Consider the following 21,893-nt stretch of genomic DNA (forward strand, 5'->3'; position numbering starts at 1 on the left):
GAGACTGGCAAAACATCTTATTTTCACAAATGTTCTGCTGAATCCTTTTCTGTTTGTGTCACTAGTAGCATTTGTTTGAAAGTGGATAGACAGGAAACTGGGTTGAGACATGCAGGATAACTTGCAGCAAAAGTCCATGGATTGGGAGTCAAACCCGGGACGGCCGCATTGAGGACTGAGGTCTCCGTACATTGATCACACGCACTACCCCTGCACCATCACCACGCCACTGCTTCATTTCTTTTTTGAGTCTGTGTCATTGTTAGGACTGATTGGAGTAAATGCAATCACTTGTAAGTGATTGCCAGCGGTGATCTAGTGGTCAGAGCAGTGCGTTCTGACAGGGCTGCAAGAACCCAGTTCAAACATCACAGGCTGCCACTATGGGTCCCTGAGCAAGAAACTTAGAAAGCAGCCCACTGCTCCCTAAGGCATGTGCTAAATGCAGAAGACAAATTTGGAATGTGCAATTGCAATGATAAAAATTTCTTCTGCTTTTTTTCTACCAAGTTAATGAAAATTAACTTAACAAACATCTGAGACCTGTCCAAGGTATACCCCGCCTCTCGCCCAATGATCGCTGGAGAAAGGGACCAGCACAGGTTAGAGGATGGATGGATGGACAAACATCTAACCTGTACTGTTTGTCACCAAGTGACGTGCCAGCATCTCGTCAGTGATCTTCTGGTGTGGTTTGCTTAGAGGATGCAGCTGCCCTGCATGAAGACAATCAAAAATCAAACATATTTGAAATTCAGTCGGCCCTCGTGAGGTGATCGTGAGCGAATCCTGCTGTTGAAGCAGAGCTACCAGCGTCTACGATTTCCCCCGACCTCACGCACTGCATATGTGCAAACGAGGGAATTGTTCTTCTTCTCAGACGAAAACATAGGAGTGAATGCCCGGCTTAATGTTCTCTCTAAACCTCTGAGGCAGAACGGCTGCATTATTGCTGAGGTTAAATAACACATTGGTGGACTTTATTTACTCGAGCTGCACAACATTTAAATCACAGTCATAGTCCCAGTATTAGTGTGTGTAATATCACGATTGCTAAAGACTGCTTGGATGCAATACTTGGTAGAATCTAATATTTCAGGTGTCACAATCAGCAATCGTCTAGACTAGATTGCATGCTTTTCTTGATGTTACCAAGCTTTATATGTTACTGATTGTTGTGGGATTTCTAAAGGCATTTTTTGATTTGTCTTTAGGTAAAAAAAAAGAAGGGATGAATGCAAATGCAGGCCAGGCTTTTCTGATTTATGTGATTCCAAACATGTTAGCTATGTCCAGGAGTCAGGATACAGGATACCCTGCGCACACAGAGCCGCTCTGTTGGCCCCCAGCCTTTTTATTTTAGTGCAGAGGAAGTTGTGCTGGCCCGGACACACAGAGCCATTGTAAAGCCGCCACTAGGAACAGCGCAGTCCGTCAGGAAAAGCCCGTCCAGCCGCTCGCTCCGCCTCCAACATCCTCTCCTTTGTGAGGAGTCCGGAGCAACCAAGAAACTTCAAGGAAAAAGCCCTGCGTGCTCAAACTATCCAGGACCAACACTTCTGGTTCTTCAGCAGCTGGCGGTGTTTGTCCTCTGGTCCCGGTGCCGCTCAGGAAATCGTTTTTCGGCTCGGCGCTGAGGCGCAAACCGGCGCGATGGGCGTTTTAACCGCGGCCGCTGGATGATGAGGGCTCGGTCCGCAGCGCGCCTTCAGCCGCTCGTTTCCAGGAGCCGAGATGTGGAAGGACGAACATGAGGCTCATTTCCACTTCTTGCTGCAACTCCTGTGAGTTTTAACTTACCTCCACCCGTCTCTGCTTAGCCATTGAACTGGGCGGAAACGTTAACATTAGGATGTGGTGCCAACATGGAAATAACGAGTCGGTGCGTCTGGTAAAATCTTACCGGGACCACAGATGAACTTTTTAGCGCTTAAAATGTTTGTTTAAACGTAACGAACGAGCAAAAAGCCTGAAACAGAACCGCTGGCTGAAGTTTGTCTCCATCAGGGTTTAAACTATGATGCTGCAAGACCAGGAAATGTTGTTTAAACGTTTGATTGTTGCATAAATCACCCAAGATTAGCTAAAGTAAGTCCTGACGAACTGCAGGCGAAATCTTCATTAAACATGTCAATAAACAGAATGTAAAGAGACATTTGTTTGGTCAATATTTGATCAGTCTTGTAAAGATAACTGCTGCTCACATGTATTTGGAGCCTCAGGTCAAAAATGTTTCACGAAATAATAATAATAATAATAATAATAATAATAATTAATAATGGAAAGGCTGGTCGTGAATATTATATAACTTGTGTTTGAACGTTAGACATTCTTACCAATTCACCACATTTACTAGACCACCAAACCTTTTTTTTAGAGCAAGTTTTAAAAGAAATTGAAAAACCTGTTTGCATGAACAATGGAAAAAGTTGCAGGTTATTGTCGGTCAGTTTTTGTGTCTTTATTGCTTGTTTTGAGTGCAAAAGTCCAGTATTGCAGCGGTGTGTTCAACATGCATGCAACAACAGGCGTGCAATTGTCTACTTCTACAATGCTGAAAAATGTATTTGTTAAATAATTTTTCACAAATAAACAAAGTACCCCCCCCCCCTGTAAATTGGCATGGCGACCCTCAGCCTCCTCCTCCACACCCACTTCCACCTTGCCTGCAGACATACCTTTCTAGGTGTGAGTACAGGCGTTGCTCAGCAGAAGATTAGCATGTGAGTCACTGGCATGCCTCTTCATGCTCTCTGATTCTCTGACATGACTCTGACACACGCACGCGTGCAGACTGCGTGGCGGCCACAGTGACAGAAAACGCTTGGCCTCGGGCTACAGAATTGGGCTTTTATACAAACTAATAGTTTCTCTGTGTGCTACTTAGCCTCTGGTAAATGTGTTGGCTCAAAAGCTGAGCTAGATGTCCAGTGCTTTTTGTCTTATAACCTCCAGTGTTGTGTGTAGTTGTGTGCTTGTTCTGCTATTGGTAGAGAACTTTGCATGGGGGAAGGCCAGTATCATTTTAGCCCCATGACTGATGTGAGCTTTGAATGATTTATGAGGTCTCTCTGAAGCTTGTGAATTAATATGGTCAGACAAGCGAGAGCAATTTCTACTGCATGGATGGCTTACCAGTGGCCTCTGTTGTTTTTTTTTTTTTTTTTTTTTTTTTTTTGTTAAGTCCCAATGTGTTTAAACTATATCTATGATGTCTGTGTGTCTTTATGGATTTCTTTTTGTGTTATTTGTTTTGTATTTCAAGTATTGCATAAATAGCTGTCTTCCCAGGTTTTACGCTGAATGCTGTAAGTTGAAGGGAATCGGTTTGTCCGTCTTCTTCCTGTTTCACGTGTTCACAACCCCTCCACTGGGAGCATTACAGGAAACATTTAAGTCCCATCTCCAAACAAAATCAGATGACTCCTTCTCCACTCCAAAGACCAGTTTTTTTTATACTCCTCTTGGAAACTCCCCACCCTGTCCCCAAGGCTGAGCTCACGCTCTCTGTGAAAGGCTGTTTTCTACTGACTATCTGTCATCTCAACACGTTCATGCAAGTGATTCTTCATCAGGATAAGGTGGAGGAGTTTACATCCGACAGCTCATCGCACTGCCACTGTTTATGTTCCCTGGAGATCTACTGATAAAGTAAATAGCTTTTTAATTCCTAACAAATAAATGGTCAGATGAAGAGTAGATGGTCACAAGCGACACTAGAGTGGAGGAGCATCAAAACCAAGGCACTTCATGAAGGTTATTAAGAGTCAAAGTGTCCTGAAAAGAGTTTATATACCCTTAAACTCTTTATGTTATGGTCACATTACAACCACAAACCTTATCAGATTTATTAGGATTTTATGTGATAGACAAACACAAAGTATCACTTATATAGTGAAAGGAAAATGAGTGTCAGAATATTTTACAAATAAAATCTGAGAGGTGTAGTGTTCTTTTGTATTCGGCCCCCTTCACTCTCATAACCCAAAACATAATGGAGCTGACCTGACTGCTTTAGGAGATCACCCTAATTATAAAACAGAGTCTACCTGTGTGTAATGTTATCTCTGTTAAAATCCTGCTTCTCTGTGAAAGCCTCAGAGGTTTGTTAGAGAACCGTTGGAGAACAATTAGCGTGGTAAAGAACAAGGAACATAGCAAATGGGTCAGGGAGAAAGTTTAAAGCAGGTTTAGGTTGTCAAAAAATATCCTAAGCATTAAATATTTGACGGGGCACCTTTCAGTCCATCAACCAAAAGTGGAAAGAGATTGGCGCAACTGCAAACCTCCCAGGATTTGACTGCCTTAAACTGACTGGCTGCCAAGAAGGGCAATAATCAGAGAGGTAACCCAGAGGACCGTTGTAATTCTGTAGGAGTGGCAGAGATCCACGGCTCTGTTGACGGGATAAATATTAACTGTGCGCTGTATAAATCTGGCCTCAGCAGAAGAGTGGCACAAAAAGACATTCTCAAAAGATGGCCATTAGAGGTCGGATTTAAATTGTCACAAGCCATGTAGGGGACTCAGTAAACAGGTGAAGAAGATGTTCTGGTCAAATCACACCGCACATGAATTATGTGGCCTACATGTAAGAAGCAAGGCGTGGCAGAAAGCTAACACTGGACAGTACCCTGAACACACCATCCCCTCTGGATGGCATCATGCTGTCAGGATAGTTTTCTTCAACAGCAACAGGGACACTGGTCAGACTTGGTGAGACGATGGAAGAAGCTAAATACCACACAATAGGTGGGGGGTCGCTGTTGGAGCCTGCAAAACACTCAGCTGTGGCAGAGGTTCACATTCCAGCAGGACAACGACCCTAAACCTACAGACTGAGAGGCAGTGCAGTACTTTTAGACCATGTTCATGTGTTAGGAGACAAAGTCGCCACAAATCCCATTTGGAATCTGTGACACTTGCAAATTCATTTTCACAGATGTTCCCCCAGCCAATCCGTCTGAGCTTGAAGTTCTCTACAAAGACGAATAGCCATATATTTCAGTCTCTAGATGTGCAAAGGTTTTACAGTATAGCAACCCCCCCCCTAAAAAAAATCCAAAAAAAACAACTTTGCAGCTTTAATTGTAGCAATAGTTGGTTCTACAAAGTAATGATTTCAGAGGCTGAAACCAAAACTTTTGGCTTTTTATCCGTAGAACATTTTGAAAACCATATATATGATTTTCCTTCTGCCTCACAATTATGCATTGCTTTCTGTTGACCAGTCCCTCAAAAATCCCAGTAAAATACATAGAAGTTTGTGGTTGTAACATGACGCGACGTGGAAAGGGTAAACTTTTGCAAGGCACTGTAGGCAGCCGTGAAACCCTCTCTGCCATCAGTGGTAGTCATCTGTATCTTTATGTCTGTCTAGGATGTGTACACCATTGTTCTGCTAGGACGGGGTCTTTGGCGTCAGCTGCTTCCATGGTAGCCATCTAATCAGCTGGCCTGTAATGTATTGGATTTATCACAGTAATGAGATTTAGCTGATCAGATTAAAAAAACAACATCTGAATCATCTGGTGAGAATGCTGGTAGGGCCACGCCACGTCGACGCACGCTCCGACAGGAAATGAGGAAATGCCAGTGAGATTAGCAGGGCTACATGAATCTTCGTGATTTATCATACATTTGTAAGCGAAAGCAAAACCAATGCAGCGTTTACACTAACTCTGAGGAGAATAAAACACTGCTACACATAATGGACTATCAAAAGGAGACCTCTTAGGACACAAATCAAGTTGCTTGGTGCAGAAGTAATTTAAATAAGAGCATTTTTTAAACTTGCAATCAAACACAAACATAGCTTATTAAAATGTCAATGAAAGGGCTAATCCATCTAGGGGTCGACTCAGCAGTGAACCACTTTGCAAAGTGAAGGGTGTAATGCAGTGCAGTGACTTCAGCTCAACATCATTTAGGTAAGTCATAAATAATCAAGCAGGGCACTAATTAATACCCAAGCATTGATTCTCTATTTACTTGACAACAGTCTAACAACTATATTGAGTGAGACCTATAAAACCAGTTATTTAAGCTGAGCTCTTTAGCCTCTCTGTGTTTTAGTTTGCAGGGAGGGGCTTAGTTTATGATGGGAAATGGTTATCCTAACACTGGACAGAAGGTCTGAAACAACCAAGGGGTAGTTTTTCATTTTGTTTCTTTTTTTTTTTTTTGTTCAGGGTTTATATTCCAAGCTCCTTCAAACGTGTTTGTAGCTGCGTTAAAACAGCCTTAAGAATTAATGGGTGCCTTTAAAAGGCAGCGGAGCAGAAAATAACCTGCAATGAAGACGTTTCTAGAATCCACACTTCGCTGTCTGCATTCTAACTCGTTTTGTTAGAATGATTATGTTGTCAAAGTCATTACTTTAAAAAGGTTATCCGCCTTCTGGAAGTGTCATATCGCTGCTGTCGTAAACTTTGTGCTCATTCCGTTATTTATGGTTTGCCAGCTCTTCTGGCTTTTCTCCATCTTTGGTGCTTCTGCAGGATTGAACAAAAGTCTTTTGCTTTTCCTCCCCCATGTCATGCCCATGGTTGGAACGGATAGTCTGGAGAAAGACAGCGATCACAGAATGAATGGCTTAATAGTTCATTTTGACATTGAGCGTTACTCTTGAGGACAATTTAATGGGAGCTGCTGAAGTCAGCATGAGTGTATTCTTTGTTACCACCTGCAACTATGGAGCTGCTGCTGTTTTCACCTTGTGATTCTTGGCACATACCCACGTGTGTGTTTGTTCTTGTACTCGCAGCTGAGTGAGAACACTTTTTGCTCATTTCACCAGTAAAGTGAAGACTTTGATCTAAAGTGAGCACCTTTTTGTTGTTCCTCTCTTTTATTCTGTGCTAGGGGTGCGGTTTGGGACTATAGTGTCAATGTAGGTGTAAGTTAGGATTAGGTATAAATCCATAAAGAATCAGGGCTATGGTTAGGCCAGAGAAAGGCTTGAAGATGAATGGAAGTCTATGGAAGAACAGGCACGGTTCTGTGTGTGTGTGTGTGTGTGTGTGTGTGTGTGTGTGTGTGTGTGTGTGTGTGTCCGTGTGTGTGTGTGTGTCCGTGTGTGTGTGTGTCCATGTGAAAGTCTGCCCCTGCTGACACCTGCTGTAGTGGCAGACTCAAAAAAAGGGCTTCTTAGTAGTTGGTTCAGAAACCTGGCAGGTGTCTGCCTGTGGACTTATTCTGTTATCAGGATACCTTTTTTATAACTGTGAAATATCCAGCCAGACTTTATAGGTGTGCAGCTAACATCACATTAAAGGTCAAGTGTCAGAATTTCTCTCCAACCTAAGGATACAATGTAAAGGCTGCTGGAGGTAGATGGATCAATGGACCCAGGGTGACTCTCACTTTATGACATGCATCACTCAATCAAGATCCCCCCCAGAGGAAAACACACAGAACAAAGCTGAGGACTTGGGTCCCGGCAAATAGCAAGGAAAATGTATAAAAAAGCATGAAAAAAAACAAAACAGCAGCAGATGTAATAAAATGGCAAATAAAGTACAATTCCTGTTAAAGTGCAGATTAGTAATGAAAATGTTAAAAGTTCATAAGAAATAATCACAGACAGTATTATATTGCACAGAGGACATTTACATTAAACTGGTATCTCCTGAAAATGCTGAATCTTGGACCTTTGGAGATGCTATGCTTAAAGCTGCGTTTTTAAGTATGACATCTTCTAGGATGAAGCAGTTTCTGTTTTTATTGTTCTGACCATGATGCTGTTTATTATTGTTCTTTAGAGTTTGAGGAGCTCTAACCATCATTATTATACTGTGTAAAGTCTAGAAGACACTTCCAAACAGCTCCATTAGTTTATAAAAGAACAAAGAGCTGAGCACCAAAATACATTAACATATCCCTCCCCTCAAAATCAACCTTTTGGAAGATGAACTGGACCTAATTGTGCCAACTCAATGTCACTGTGCAATGTTCCTTTACATTTTCATGTGAACTTGTTTAGTTCTACATTTTTTATCTTAAAACTGTCTTAGTGCTGCCCTCTTAGGGTTGAACGGCTCCTATTGCAATTGAATTTTCCTGCTGGCTCAAACGGTGCATGCTTTCCCCATCATAGCCCCACGTTCAGGTGTAAAAAGAGCTCAGTCAGCACGCGCCTGTGTTTAGTGTGATAGTGTTTAGCGTTACTGCTTTGAATGTTAGCGATGTTAGCTACGAGCTCCTAACATCACTTTACCACTCAGAAACTGCCTCCATTCTGTCTTAGGTTCAAATCCCAGCAAAGGTCTGCGTAGAGTTTGCATGTTCTCTCCGTGCATGTGTGGGTTCTCTCCTGGTACTCCGGCTTCCTCCCTCAGTACGAACAGGCTGTTAGGTTAGATGGTCTCTCCATATCGTCCTCAGGGTGTGAGTGTGTGCGTGGCTGTTTGTCCTGTTGTTTATTCTACCAACAGACATGCAAACACTGGATGTTTGTTTCAAAATAAGGCTACCATGAAAATAGTGATGAATGTTTTTTTTGGCCTACATCACCAGCTCATATTAAGCTTGCACCATGTTTGGCGTGTCAGAAAATTGTAGTTTTACCACCTCTGACTTTTAAAAATCACACTTGTATAGTAATATAGCATGAAAGCGCAAACTAACTCTTTCCTCCTTTAAACCCACCCCTCCATCCAGTGCTGTAAATGTCCTTAACTGAGTGCTGCTGGTGTTCTGTTGCAGATTAAACTGCTGGCTGTGAAACTCCTGTTTTATACTTACTGGGTTGTTGCACAATGTTATAGATTACAGACACCTTCTGTCTGGGATAAAAGGGTTTTAAAGACATTGGAGCATTTAAAATTGTCACTGTTTTAATTCTTATTGTCCAAATCAATGTTAATGTTCCCACCATGCTTGCAGATCGTGACAGTAAATATTGGTAACTGTAATAAGCAAAGTTTTGTGTTATAAATAGTATAAAGTTGACTTGTTTTCTATATGCGAGCCAGTGCTTCTTTAACTTAAGTTTTGTATATTTTGAAACAGCAAAATGGTTTTATCCATTCAAAAACTTGATCTCTTGCCTCTGTTTGTGTCCACATGTGCGTCTGTTCTCTTTCCCAGCGATGCCAACCTCACAGACGTGCTGTCTGACTCAGAGGAGTGTGATTTGGGCAGTCTGGAGCACTTGGAGCGAGGCAGCACCGACACGTTGGCCAATGGCTGCAGAGTTGACTGTGAGGCCGCCAAGAGGCTGGCCAAGCGCCTGTATCACCTCGACGGTTTCAAGCGCTGTGACGTGGCCAGACACCTGGGCAAAAAGTGAGCAAATACACAGCCGGAGCAGCAAACGACTCAAACTTCCCATCTAGACTGAAACACCTACACTGAAAGGCAGAACAAGGGGGAGAGGATTAATCAGAGAAGTAGCCAAGAGTCCTAAGGTGACTCCACACTGGAAAAACGGAACTAAAAATAAGTAACATTTTCTTAAAATGGCTGTATCTGTCCTTGATTTGAGCAGGTAAATAAGATTATCTGCCAATGGAACAAGATTTTTGCATTTAAAATAGGAACAAACCATCTCCGTCATCGTATTTTAGGGGTCAGAATACTCATTCCATTGGCAGATAATCTTATTTACCTGCTCAAATCTAGGACAAACACACAAATTTTAAGAACATTTTACTTATTTTTAGGTCCGCTTTTGCAGTGTAGAGGAATTGCAGAAACCCTCGGCTCAGGTGGGAGAATCTGATGACAGAACAACTACTAACTGTACGTGCTACACATCTGCCATGTATAGAAGAGTGACCAGAAGAAAGCCAAAATAGTGTATGTGGCACAGCAAACATGTAGAAGAAAGTGCTGTTGTTGGGCGAGACCAAAAGGGAACTTTTTGGTCAACTCACAAAAAACGTTTGAGGTGAAAAACCAACCCTGCACACCATCTATGCACCAAAACACATTTCCATCCTGAATGCGGTTGATTTTGTTTTGCAAAGAAGAATCGGTGAGAAAATTAATTCTGCCAGCATGCGCAAACATGGTAGAGACACACCCCAAAATATTTTCAGCTGTATCTGCAGCCAAATTGTGGTTGAACAAAATAATGACTCGGTGGGGCTGAATACAAATGCGTGCTACCCTTAATCCATGCATCATTTCACTTCCACACCACGATTCTGCACTAATCTGTGTTGGTCTAGCAAAGCCTAATAAAATACGTTGAATCTTGTGGTCGTAATGTGACAAATTGTGGGAAATTTCAAGGGTTCTAAATCTTTCTATAAGATGCTTCTTCCTTCCAGGCCTCTTGATGTCAAGTTGACTTTCTGATCATTTCTGCCTCTGCAGCAACGAGTTCAGTCAGCTGGTGGCTTCCGAGTATCTGAGTTACTTTGATTTCTCCGGCCTGTCCCTGGATCGAGCCCTGAGGTAACGCTTACTCAGCATAATCAAGTGCATGACAAGTGTGTGAGATAGTAGACACACACACACACACACATTTATTTCCCCGCCTCAAAATGCATTAGCTTTGAGCTAATCAGCTTGACGCGTCAACGTCGATTATCCAGTGCAACTGACAGCGTGTCAGGCATGCTGCTGCCTCACACTGACGTCAGTGCAGGGAGGTAGAATAGTCCTCGTGGTTTAAAGGTTTGGCATCAGTTCTCCTCCGCATTTCATCGGACCGGTTATGCGTTACAGGAACTTCTTAAAGGCCTTTCCATTGATGGGAGAAACCCAGGAGAGAGAGCGGGTCCTCGTCCATTTCTCCAGACGCTACTGTCACTGCAACCCACAGACACCCAGCTCTGAAGGTTAGCGCCATCAGTGGGATGCAACCAGTTTTAATAAAGGGAGGAAGAAAAGCACAAAGTGATACCATCATTAGCTGTTTAAGCAAATTGTTACTGATCAATCTGCTAATGTTCAGACTTCCCTATAGACCTGCCCATATTTCACTACAGGCCTTTCACCTTCTCAGAACAATGCAGCTAGCTTGGCTAATTTTAGCAGCTCCAGACTGCTGATCCCCTGACATTGCGCTGCGTTCTCTTTTTGCAGATGGAGCCCACACATTAACCTGCGCCTTAATGCTGCTCAACACTGATCTACATGGACACGTATGTGCTGTGGTCTTCCTGCCTCCGTGTTTCGCTGATTCCTTCTTTTGAAATCTTCTAAATGGGATGCAAACTTGAGAGATAATTCACTGTCAGCATGGCATGTCTTTGATGCGTTTTCTTCCCTTGCCTCATTTTTTTCCCCATCTATCCTTTTTGCCGTTTCACTCTCTCCTCCCCGGCCTACTTTATGACCTGTTTATGTCTCGTCTACTTCAGTACTCTCATTTGTGCTGTGTGAAAATTGGAGCAGTGTTAGTGCAGTTTGCCTCTCGTTGGCCCTGCTCAGTTCAGTTCCACTCTCACTAGTGGTCATTATAATGAATAGCCCTCCTTTTAACTAATATCCTCTCTTTTCAATTCCTTTCCCCCCTTTTTCAAATTCTTGACCTGCTAACCAAATCCGGTTCCCTGGTCTCTGCCCCTGCAGGTGGTGAGTATACTTACCAACTAACACTCTCCCTGTAGACATGTTGCCCTCCTTTTCGTCACCTAAATAGTACAGCACAGGCCACATTTATTGGTATCCCAGGTAAAGATGTGTAAAAAGCAATAAAACTAAAACGAGTGTAATTTCACAATCAAAAATGAATACAAATCCAGCATTTAATTTTAGTACCGTTATTCAGGAAACTGGGGAAAACATTTCATGTTAAGAAATCATTTTTAACAAGATTACTAGTGCCATAATTAGACACACCTCTAAGCGTCCCTTTAGAGGAAATGGAAGTGGGGGGGGGGGGGGGGGGGGGGGTTGGTGGCTATCAAAAAGCAGAGATGGGTGGGATCAAATAGATTGAATGATAGAACAGTATCTAAACCACAGAATCAGGCATGAGAGAGATTCAAAACTAACAGGAGACAGGGAAGCAGGATGAAAGGAACAGAATGGAAAAGGTCAGACTCACCAAACTAAAACAGGAAACTACCAATAAGAAACTAAAGATAACTCTAGATGCAAGAAACTTAACTAATCTGAGCAAAGTCCAACACATGACAATAACCTAAGCCTATTTATTTTAGCCGCTGACCACAAGACTGAAATGGGTCTCATATTTTTGTTAACGCCATGCACAGTGAGCAGGTTTTATAAAGGAGGTAAAAGCAATGTCAGAAGCGCTGTTGGGGAACTGCAGCACAGAGTGGCATTTTGGGGTCACAAATTTTCCATAACAGCCATTAGATGGTCTGTACCTGCCAACCAGCTGCTCAGGAGTGAGACTGGAAAAAGTAACCAAACAATCACAAAGTGGACTTTGCTCAACTTCACTGCAGTCTGTGGGCTGTGTTACAGGGATCTATACGATGTTTTGACATTAGGGATGCAAATAATTTGGCACTAGTTATTTTCTAAGCGACATTATTATTATTATTATTATTATTATTATTATTATTATTATTATTATTATTATTATTATTATTATCCCATTGAATAAATGTACTCTAATTAAAGGTTTCTTAAATCTTCAGTAAGAGATTATGCTTCAACAATAAAAGGCACATTTTTTTATTAGTTTTTGCAGAAGGGTTCATATTTAAGCTTCATTGCTAACAGTTAAGCCCAAAAGGATTTATACATGTGGTTGAATTTGGTTGAAAGTCCTTTTTTTTTTTTTTTTTTTTTTTAATTTCATGTTAATTGATTATCATAATGAATTGCATGCTACTAATAAAACAATAATACCAATTGTTTTGCTAACTAAATACTTTAACTGATTACAAATCAATTCAGATGTGATAACAAATATTTAAAAAAAAGAGCAGCATAGTTGTATCCTGAGTGGGTAGAAATGAGTTTTATTTTTTTCGATCTGTACTTTAGACAGCTTGATTGCTGATATAAACACCTCTCTCTTTTATCCTACACTAATGATGCTCAATGATATCTTGCTAACACTCCCTCTGAGGAAGGTTACAGCTTCTGAAGGCAGAAGCGCTGCTGAACTCTAGCAGCATAACACTGCCACCCAGTGGGCAGTTTTCAAACTGCAACCTTGTTGGAGAGGAAAAAAATATCAAAAAATACAGGGTCTTTGAATCTGTGAATCATTTTCCATTGATATGGACCACAGTAAGGCTGAAGAAAATCTCTACCGAAGTAAAAAGAAGAAAGAAAGAAAGAAAGAAAGAAAGAAAGAAAGAAAGAAAGAAAGAGAGAGAATATTATTGGTTCAAGCTAATAATTCTCAACATTGTTTCTCTTTGCTACTATTCCTCCTCCTCTCTTCAGAACATTGGGAAGAAGATGTCTTGTCAGCAGTTTATCAGTAATCTGGATGGGCTCAACAATGGCAATGACTTCCCAAAAGATTTATTAAAGGTACCAAGAAATGTTCCTTTCTTTCAATATTTTATTTCTCCTCCTCCCCCAGAACAATATTTGTGTTTGAGCTTCAGTCCTGTGACTCTCCTAATATAACTATCTGAAATGAATGTTAATTTGTCTTTTTTTTTTTTTTTAAATCTTTGTCACAGGTTTTGTATAACTCGATCAAGAATGAAAAGCTTGAGTGGGCAGTGTGAGTACACCTTTTATGCTTGTCAAAAAGAAAGGTATTTGGGGCATGTGAGTTTTACAGAGGTGAGTACACTTGAATGCATGCCGCTCGGGTTTATCTCAATGGGTGTCTGTGTGTGCGCAGTGAGGAGGAGGAGCTCAGGAAGAGTCTGTCAGAATTAGTGGAGGAGCAGTGTGAGGGCGGGAGCAAGCGTGTTGCCAGGGTAACGGACGGCAGTAACCCTTTCATCGCCATTCCCATCCTGCTAAACGCAGTCACCTACAAACACGGCGTGCTGACCCGCAAGAGTCACGCCGAGATGGACGGCAAAAGAAGTGAGCGCCTGCGCACAGCATCAGTGATGAACTGAAGCTGACTTAACATTTACATTTATTTATTATTTTATTTAGTACATTTTATTTTAAGATTTCTTTAATGTTTTTCTCTGTATAGCTCCAAGGGGTCGGCGGGGTTGGAAAAAGTTCTACGCCGTCCTAAAGGGAATGATCCTGTATCTCCAGAAGGTACCAGATCTCATCCTCTGCTCCGTTGCCATAGAAACACATCCACCGTGCTGGATGCTGCGAGCTGGTGTGTGTGTGTGTGTGTGTGTGTGTGTGTGTGTGTGTGTGTGTGTGTGTGTGTGTGTGTGTGTGTGTGTGTGTGTGTGTGTGTGTGTGTGTTTTTGAGGGGGAGCAGGAGAGAAAATGGCGGGATTGCGTGTGTTTGTCTCCCTCTGCTGGTTAAAAGGCTGCACTGACCACAGTTGGTCAAGGCTTTATCCTTGAATGAATTTACCTGCCAAGTATAACTGTTGGATTTTTCACTTTATCACAATAATCTGAGGTGTGCAGGATACACTTTGTCTTGTTTTTAGCTGTAAAAAAAAAGTTAATCATCTAACAGAATTTGGGTTTAAACTTAAATATCCCACTGTTTTCATCATGTTTACACAGGACGAGTACAAACCTGACAGTGACATTTCTGAGGTGGACCTGAAGAATGCCGTACGGATTCACCACGCGTTAGCCACGCCTGCCAATGACTACAGCAAAAGACCCAACGTGCTGAAGCTGAAAACATCTGACTGGAGAGTCTTCCTGCTGCAGGCCCCGTACGTCCCCTAAAAAATAAAAAATAAACAGAACATCTGCTCTGACTAACATGCTTATCTTAATGAATTGTAAATCATTTCCACCAGCTGTGCTGTTTTTATTTTTATGTGTGAGGGAAAGCGTCTACGAACTGTGACGTCATGTCCTGATAATCAAACACTGGCAGAGTGATTTTTCTTCTCCGTCCTCTCTCTTCTCTGCGAATGTTCCTCTCTGCAGGAGTGAGGAGGAGATGATGTCCTGGATCTTCCGGATAAACCTGGTGGCGGCGCTCTTCTCAGCTCCAGCTTTTCCCGCCGCGATCGGCTCCATGAAAAAGTTCTGTCGGCCCATCCTGCCGTCCTCATCCACCAGACTCAACCAGGTCCGCATGTAAAGTAGCACAGATGATGAGCTACGTTTCTAAATGGTTTACCAGAAAAAAGATTGATGCTGCTGCCACTGCTGCTCTTTTTTTTTTTATCTAGTCACGATTGTGTACGTGATTTAATTGTGAACACCTTTCTACTGAAACATAACTTTGTGTTCGCTTGCATCGGATTGGCTGTGTTCTGAGTCTCGTGGCCTTTTATTGGTGCAGGAGGAGCAGCTGCTGAGTCATGAGAGCAAGCTAAAGCAGACCGGTTTAGAGCTGGAGGAACACAGAAAAAACCAGCCCTCGGCCGACCCAAAAAGCCGTGACTGGGAGGAGTACCGGCTTAAAGAGCACTACCTCACGTACGAGGTACAGGCCGTCTGCGCTGTTTGTTCATACGCTTGTAGCAAACTGTAGGAACCAAGATTTCTATTATTTGATCAGTGCTGCTGAATGTACAGCGTGGTCCTGGGTTGATCTACTGTGCCTTTTTAAAAAAAGTATTCATTGAACATTTACTCATTTTACAACAACCATAAACGTCATTAGGTTCTGTGCAATAGGTCAACAAAAAGTAGCGCATAATTGTGAAGTGGAAGGAAAATATAACTTTCAAAAATAGACAGAAAATCTGTCACAGAAAATGTGCCCCTCTGGTTTAGGGATGTTTTAGAAATACCTTTTGCTTTAATTATAGCTGCAAATATTTTGAGGAATGTCTCTACTAGCGTTGCACATCTAGAAGCTGAAGTCTGTCTTTAGAAAATAACTGTACAGATGAGCTTTGATCTAAACCCGCTCCCTTGTAGTGCTGGCTGTCCTGCAGGAAGGTGAGCCTCCCCCCAAATCGTTCATGATGCTGCCTCTGATGTGCATGTTAGTTTTCTCCCTCGAATAATCTTATGCATGTAGACCAAAAGGTTAGATTCTGGTCATGTTCAGCATGAGGTGAGTAAAGTTAAAGACCGCTGTCGTCACGTGTTCATCCAGGAGGAGCGATTGCTTTAGGTTTGGTCACTCATCGCATTCAGCTGAGCTTCCTTAGATTGAAAATGTTTCACCAACTTGACTAATGAGATGAATCTGGACTGTATTGTTTGATAACCAGGATCAATTTAGAATTGATGTACTTGTCTTGGAGTTTGTCTGTATGATCGGATTGAATCGGTCTTGAGCAGCCTCATTGTTTTATAACCTAACGCTGCTTTAAACCTCACATCTTTCTCCCTGACCTGTCTTCATGATGCTGTTTGTTCTTTAAAGTTCCCCAACAAGCCTCTGAGGGATTCACAGGACAGTGAGAATTATACGGAAACAAAATCACACACAGGTGGACTCTATATACTGGATAGATGGCTTAGATTGTTTAGGGTTGTCAGAGTAAAGCTGAGTTCACTTTTACAGATTATTGAGTGAAAAAGGTTTACAAAACCATTTATCATTTTCCTTCCACTTCACAGCTGTGCCCTACTTTGTGTTGGTACAGACGTTAAATCCTAGTGAAAAACATTGAAGTTTTTGGTTATGATGTGACATAATGTTAAAAAGTTTGAGGTGAGCACTGTAAACTAAAAACACAAACCATGTACATTGATTCCTACGGGATAAGTTGAACACTTTTTAAGAAAAATAGAGAAATCTTCCAATGGTTTTATCAAAACGGGTCTATTGTTATTTCTGATCTGAATGAGAAACCTTTATAAATAAAGGTTAAATTAACAATTGATGGTTTTAGACTCAAAACGTATGCCTTGGGAATGTTTTTTCAAACGTTCTGACCTCCCTGTGTTTGTTTCTGGACCCACCTCCTCCCCCTGTCTTTGAGCAGAAGACTCGATATGAGACGTACATCAGCCTCCTGCAGGCTAAAATCCGCGCTGAGACGGACGACCTGGAGAAGATCGAGGCCAACGTGATTGGTGGCCTAATCTTGGACGGGAGCTTGGCAGGTCGAGAGTGCCACCTTCGAAAGACGCAGTCCTCGCCGTCCATCAGCCAATCCCAGGGCGGCCAGAACGGGCGGAGCGATGGGAGCACGGTCCCAGGACAGAGGAGCTGAGAAATGTGGAAGGAAGGAAGGCGTTGACCCCCTCAGCACTCCAGAATCTTTAGTAATTAGTATGATGTGTTTTGGGCTCCTCCGATCCCCAGTGAACTGTCCCGCTCCTTCCCAGATGTTATCAAACCTGATGAATATCCTGTCGTTGAGCAATAGTTGAGGGAAGCTGTGGAACATCTGTTCTCTCAGCTTCTATTATTGCACATTTGGAACGATCCTAGCTGTGATCACCGTTTCAAGCAGCACCGTCAGTATTATTTTAGCATCTCAGAGTCAGGCGCTTGTCTAGTTGAAGTGTCGTTAGCTCTGAGAAGAAGTTTAAGTTGTTTAAAATGTTTAAATAACAGGTCAGAAAGAAAGCAGGAACCGTCTGGTTTGCCTTTTTTGGCCCGTTTCTGTCCTTGTATTTCAGCCCTGAAGTCACTCAGTGGGTATAAGGAGACAGACACGGTACCACTGTAGCATTGTTCTGTTTTAACTCCTGTAATGCATGCTTACACAGCCAATGCACTGACAGGCATGTACAGCGGTGGACCTACAGTACAGGTAGGGTGTGAAGATGTAACATATCTATCCTGCAGAGAACTCAGAAGGATAAAATCCCTGTTTATCATATTTATTTATTTATTTGACTCTCAAAACCTTAATTTAGCCCAGAACAGGTTTACGCAACGCTTTGTTGTCCTTTTTGCAGGAAGTTTTTGTTTTACATGCTTTGCTCTTTTGGAGGCTGCAAAATGGGAAGAACTGTTTTTAGTGAGCTGCTCCACAAGGGGGCTGGAGGTTTAGTGCCTTACTGAAGGGCACCTTGGCTCAGAGCGATCAAACGACTGCTCAGACTGGCAAAAATACTGACATGTATTCGTTTTAGTTCGTTTTTTTTTTGTTTTGTTTTCAGGAAATAAGAGGATTTAGAGAAGTGCTGAATTGAAAGAAAGATCTTTCAAGCCATTGTCCATGTTATCCTCTTACCGCTCCATTTATATCCCAGCTGAACAGACACAACGGATGCATTACAGTGTCTCTGAAAAGTGTTCCTACTTCCCCAACTTTTTACATTTTGTCGGATTTCAAACTGCATTCTGTGTCGTCAGGGATCGTTTTGGCTAAACCAACACCAACTCCTGCATAATTGGGAAGTGGAAGGTAAACGATACGCCGGAATCTAATTCTTTCCCTTTCTTCTTTGGAAAATAGCTGAAGCTCAGTAACACCGTTCAGCAAGCTCCCATGGACAACAATTTTGAATTCTTGCCGCAGATTTACAGTTTAGAACATTTGGAACGGCCCTAATGCCTGATCTAAACCCTTTCATTAAAGCTTTGGCCATATGTTAAGGGTTTATGTGCTGTTAGAGGTGAATGGACTAGTTTCCGTGTCCCCACTGAACAAAAGCATCCCTCAGCATGATGCTGCCACCTCCGTGTTTCACTGTTTGTTTTTTGGAGGGGAATGATTTGAAGTTAGTTTTCTGCCACATTATAATTTGCATGTAGATCAACAGGTTCTTTTTGCCCTTTTGTTTTATTGGTTCAGTGTCCTCTGAAGACAATAACCACACTGTTTTTTATTTAGGGTTATCAGAGTAAGTAAAAGGGGCTTTAGAGATCTTAGATTAACATTTCTAAAGCAAATTTAAAATGTTCCACTTTGCAGTTATGTGCTACTTTGCGTCACTCTAAGGGGCCACAGCTCCAGTCCTCGGGAGATGCTAACCTGCAACCTGGTCTAGCACACGAAATTGCAATAAAACCCATTGAAGTTTGCTGCCATAAGTTGGAGAATGATGAACACGTTTTCAGGGCACTGTGACCGCATACATCTGGGCGGCGTATCTAATGTATACAGTATGTGAAGAGCAGAAGAGGATGCTGGGTGTGAGGGATACAGGTTAGGTTGGTCACCGTTTGTGCAAGTGTTCCAGTTGGGATATTGAAGCCGAAAGAATCAAATATAGCAGGGTCTTGTTATTGTATGAGAAGCTGATTGAATGTGTTTGGCCTTCTGCTGGTACAATCAGGCCTGGATCTCCCCAAAGCCTCTTCAGCACAAAGGCAGCCTTTATCTCTTTGTGACTAAGCATGCACTATAACCCCTTACAGTATCTAACCCCTCTATGCTGTGATTTTATCGTATTGTTACAGCAGCCTGTCATAACTTCTTCTGGCCTGAGACAATGTCAGCATGACTAAAGCCGGCCTGTTAAATCTCGCTCCCTCCTTGCCCCCCACGAGACTGATTTTAGGAAGCAGAAACCTGGCTGATTTGTAAAGTGAGCAGCAGGACTGCTCCGGCTCCGTGTGGTTTAAGTCAATAAGCCGTTGGTATGCAGAGGAACGGAGGGAGAGCAACGGCAGAAAGCAGCCATCAAACACTCTTCCTGTTGGGGTGAAGCAGGGGAGACTTGTTTTCTAGGAAAAGGGACTCGTTTAGTTTTCTATTAGCCTGCTGGCCAAAGAACAGGCAAAGCAGACCGTCAGCTCCTGTTTTTCCAAAACCAAGAGAAAAAAAAACAACCTAATAGGCCTGAATTTCCTGGAAGGAGATCTTACGTAAGGTGGTGTGGAGCCAGATGTGGTGGCCCCCTGTTTGTGAACACCTTAACTGAGCCTGACCCCCCCCCCCCTCCTTTAACCCACACAAACATTGGTTTTTTCATGTAATTGTTGATGACACAACTGTAGATCAGTAAGTTCAGTATCCGCTCACCCAGCCCCTGATAAGGCGCAGTTGAAAATATTGACTGTGCGATCTGGAAAGCGCACCTCTGCTGCTCTGGGTGACAAACTCGCAGTGACTGATGGAGCCTGGGACCCTTTCTGGGACCGGGCTGGAAACCTGGAGTCACAGCTGGTAACCTGGAACCTGACTGACATTCAGGCTAAAATGCTGAAGAGGAGCCGCCTTTCTGAAGAGGAACTACCAGTTTTAAAGCTGTATGGTTAGGATAAAAACCGCTTTCTTACAGGGACACTTCCCTGTGTAGTCACTTTGGCTGTTGTGCTAATTTTGATTCCCATGTTCTAGGGTAGGCCTGTGCTGTAAAACAGGGATGTGAAAAAAATGTGGATGTTTTTGTTTTATTTAAAGAAAAAAAAGGACAACTTTGGCACTTTGATGTCAGCATTTCATCTGTCTTTTAGTGTTTGTTTGTATATTTGAAATTTTTTTGACAGAATGCGCATACTATGTACAGAGCATATTTACTGAATATTTAGTCTGTGCTTCATAAAGTGAGCTTTTATACAGATGACTGTGGTTGGGATTTATTAACACTGTCGACACAGCAGGTCATTGGGTTACTGTGCAATAGATTTAAGACATAAAATTATTTTAGCATCCCACTTGTTGTTTTATCCCGCAGTTAAGAGCTTAAAGGGACCCAGTCACGTATATTGACCATAAAAATAAAACACAAAACATATTCATCTTCAAATAAAGCGATGTACGGCGAGGGTTCATCCTGATAGGAGTTACATAACCTCTTTCTTTTCACGTCTCCGTTGAACGATGCTGACTTGCTCGTCTCCATTGCTGCTTCTTGTTTACTCATTGCGCTCATGTGCAATATCGTACTTCCAGTTACATGGTCTTGTTGTGGTAAATATACACAAAAACACTTTGTTTACTAACAAAGAGAGCAAAAACAAAGTCACAATATGTCTCTAGGTACCTTTTTAATGTTTGAGAAACTGAACAAGACTGTTTGAAGCTGGCAAATGGTTTAATCATGCTAAAGGAAAAAGTATAAAATGTATCTAAAAACAATATTTTACACAAACATGTCATGCGTGAAATCACAGAATGCCGAGGCAGCTGATCAGAGTTGATATTTTTCTCATTATTCACATTTTAAGCAAAGTTCCTCGTTGACTAAAATTAAGTGATATGAATAATTGTTCAAATCTGTTATAAGTTGCTTGTTTGCCATAATGACTCCTGATGTGAGCTAATCAGTTGATTCTCATACCTTTCCTCTTGCCATGGATCCTGTGACAATGCAGATTTTTTTTTCAGGATTTTGTTTTTCTTCAGTGCAATTTTTAACAACTTCTGAAGTCCTGCAATGGAAAAACTATATTTATTACCCAGCTGTGCTTTTGTTATTATAATAAGTATACATATTACTTGTATAGCAACTCTGAAAACACAAAGTGCTATACATTAATTCTAAAATCAAGAGGTTATACATAAAAAATTGGAAAGTAATTAAAAAACATGGACATAGTTTTTGAAATGGATTTAAGGGGACTGAAGAGACTTGTCTAATATTAGGTGGCAAGGATTTCCATAAAAGAGGTGCACTGACCATAAAAGCTCAAAAACCTTCTGTCTTCAATCTTACTCTGGGCACAGAGTAATGACTGGTCGGATGATCTAAGAGGAGGGTAAATAGCTCAGAAATGTAAGATGGGGCAAAACCCTCACTGATTGAAAACTAATGATAAAATCTTTAAGAAAAACTCTGAACATCGCAGGTGACCAGTGCAAAGAGGAAGGTGTCATGCTAGACATGGTGAGGACTCTAGCTGCTGTGTTCTGTACTAATGGAGACATTGAAGGATTTTCCAGGCAGGCCAGCAAATGGAGAATAGCAGAAATAAGATGACGGAGATGAAGGCATGAATGAGGGTTTGAGCATCAGACATAGGATCATCGTCCTTATTTGGGGCTATATTCCTAATCTGATAAAAAGCTGTTTTTAATATAGTGTTTTGAGAAGCTCAAATCAGAATCTGAAATCACCTCAAGGTTCCTGACCGTTTGGGT

The 21,893-nt window shown here is 41.9% G+C and overlaps 1 protein-coding gene across 1 annotated transcript in view; it reads left to right on the plus strand.

The window, feature by feature from the left end:
* psd2 (pleckstrin and Sec7 domain containing 2) overlaps positions 1-18,130 on the plus strand; it is a 53,945-nt gene extending 35,815 nt beyond the window's left edge. Inside the window, exons 4-15 of the mRNA XM_012866814.3 lie at positions 9,091-9,288; positions 10,324-10,404; positions 10,678-10,790; positions 11,038-11,096; positions 13,327-13,416; positions 13,572-13,615; positions 13,739-13,929; positions 14,048-14,118; positions 14,551-14,708; positions 14,929-15,073; positions 15,290-15,433; positions 16,893-18,130. Coding sequence (XP_012722268.2) covers positions 9,091-9,288; positions 10,324-10,404; positions 10,678-10,790; positions 11,038-11,096; positions 13,327-13,416; positions 13,572-13,615; positions 13,739-13,929; positions 14,048-14,118; positions 14,551-14,708; positions 14,929-15,073; positions 15,290-15,433; positions 16,893-17,123 — 1,525 coding nt within the window. The 3' untranslated portion in view covers positions 17,124-18,130. The remainder of the gene's footprint in view (positions 1-9,090; positions 9,289-10,323; positions 10,405-10,677; positions 10,791-11,037; positions 11,097-13,326; positions 13,417-13,571; positions 13,616-13,738; positions 13,930-14,047; positions 14,119-14,550; positions 14,709-14,928; positions 15,074-15,289; positions 15,434-16,892) is intronic.
* Positions 18,131-21,893: the final 3,763 nt, after the last annotated feature.

The sequence above is a fragment of the Fundulus heteroclitus genome, chromosome 23 (genome assembly GCF_011125445.2).
Source record: "Fundulus heteroclitus isolate FHET01 chromosome 23, MU-UCD_Fhet_4.1, whole genome shotgun sequence".
Lineage (NCBI taxonomy): Eukaryota > Metazoa > Chordata > Actinopteri > Cyprinodontiformes > Fundulidae > Fundulus > Fundulus heteroclitus.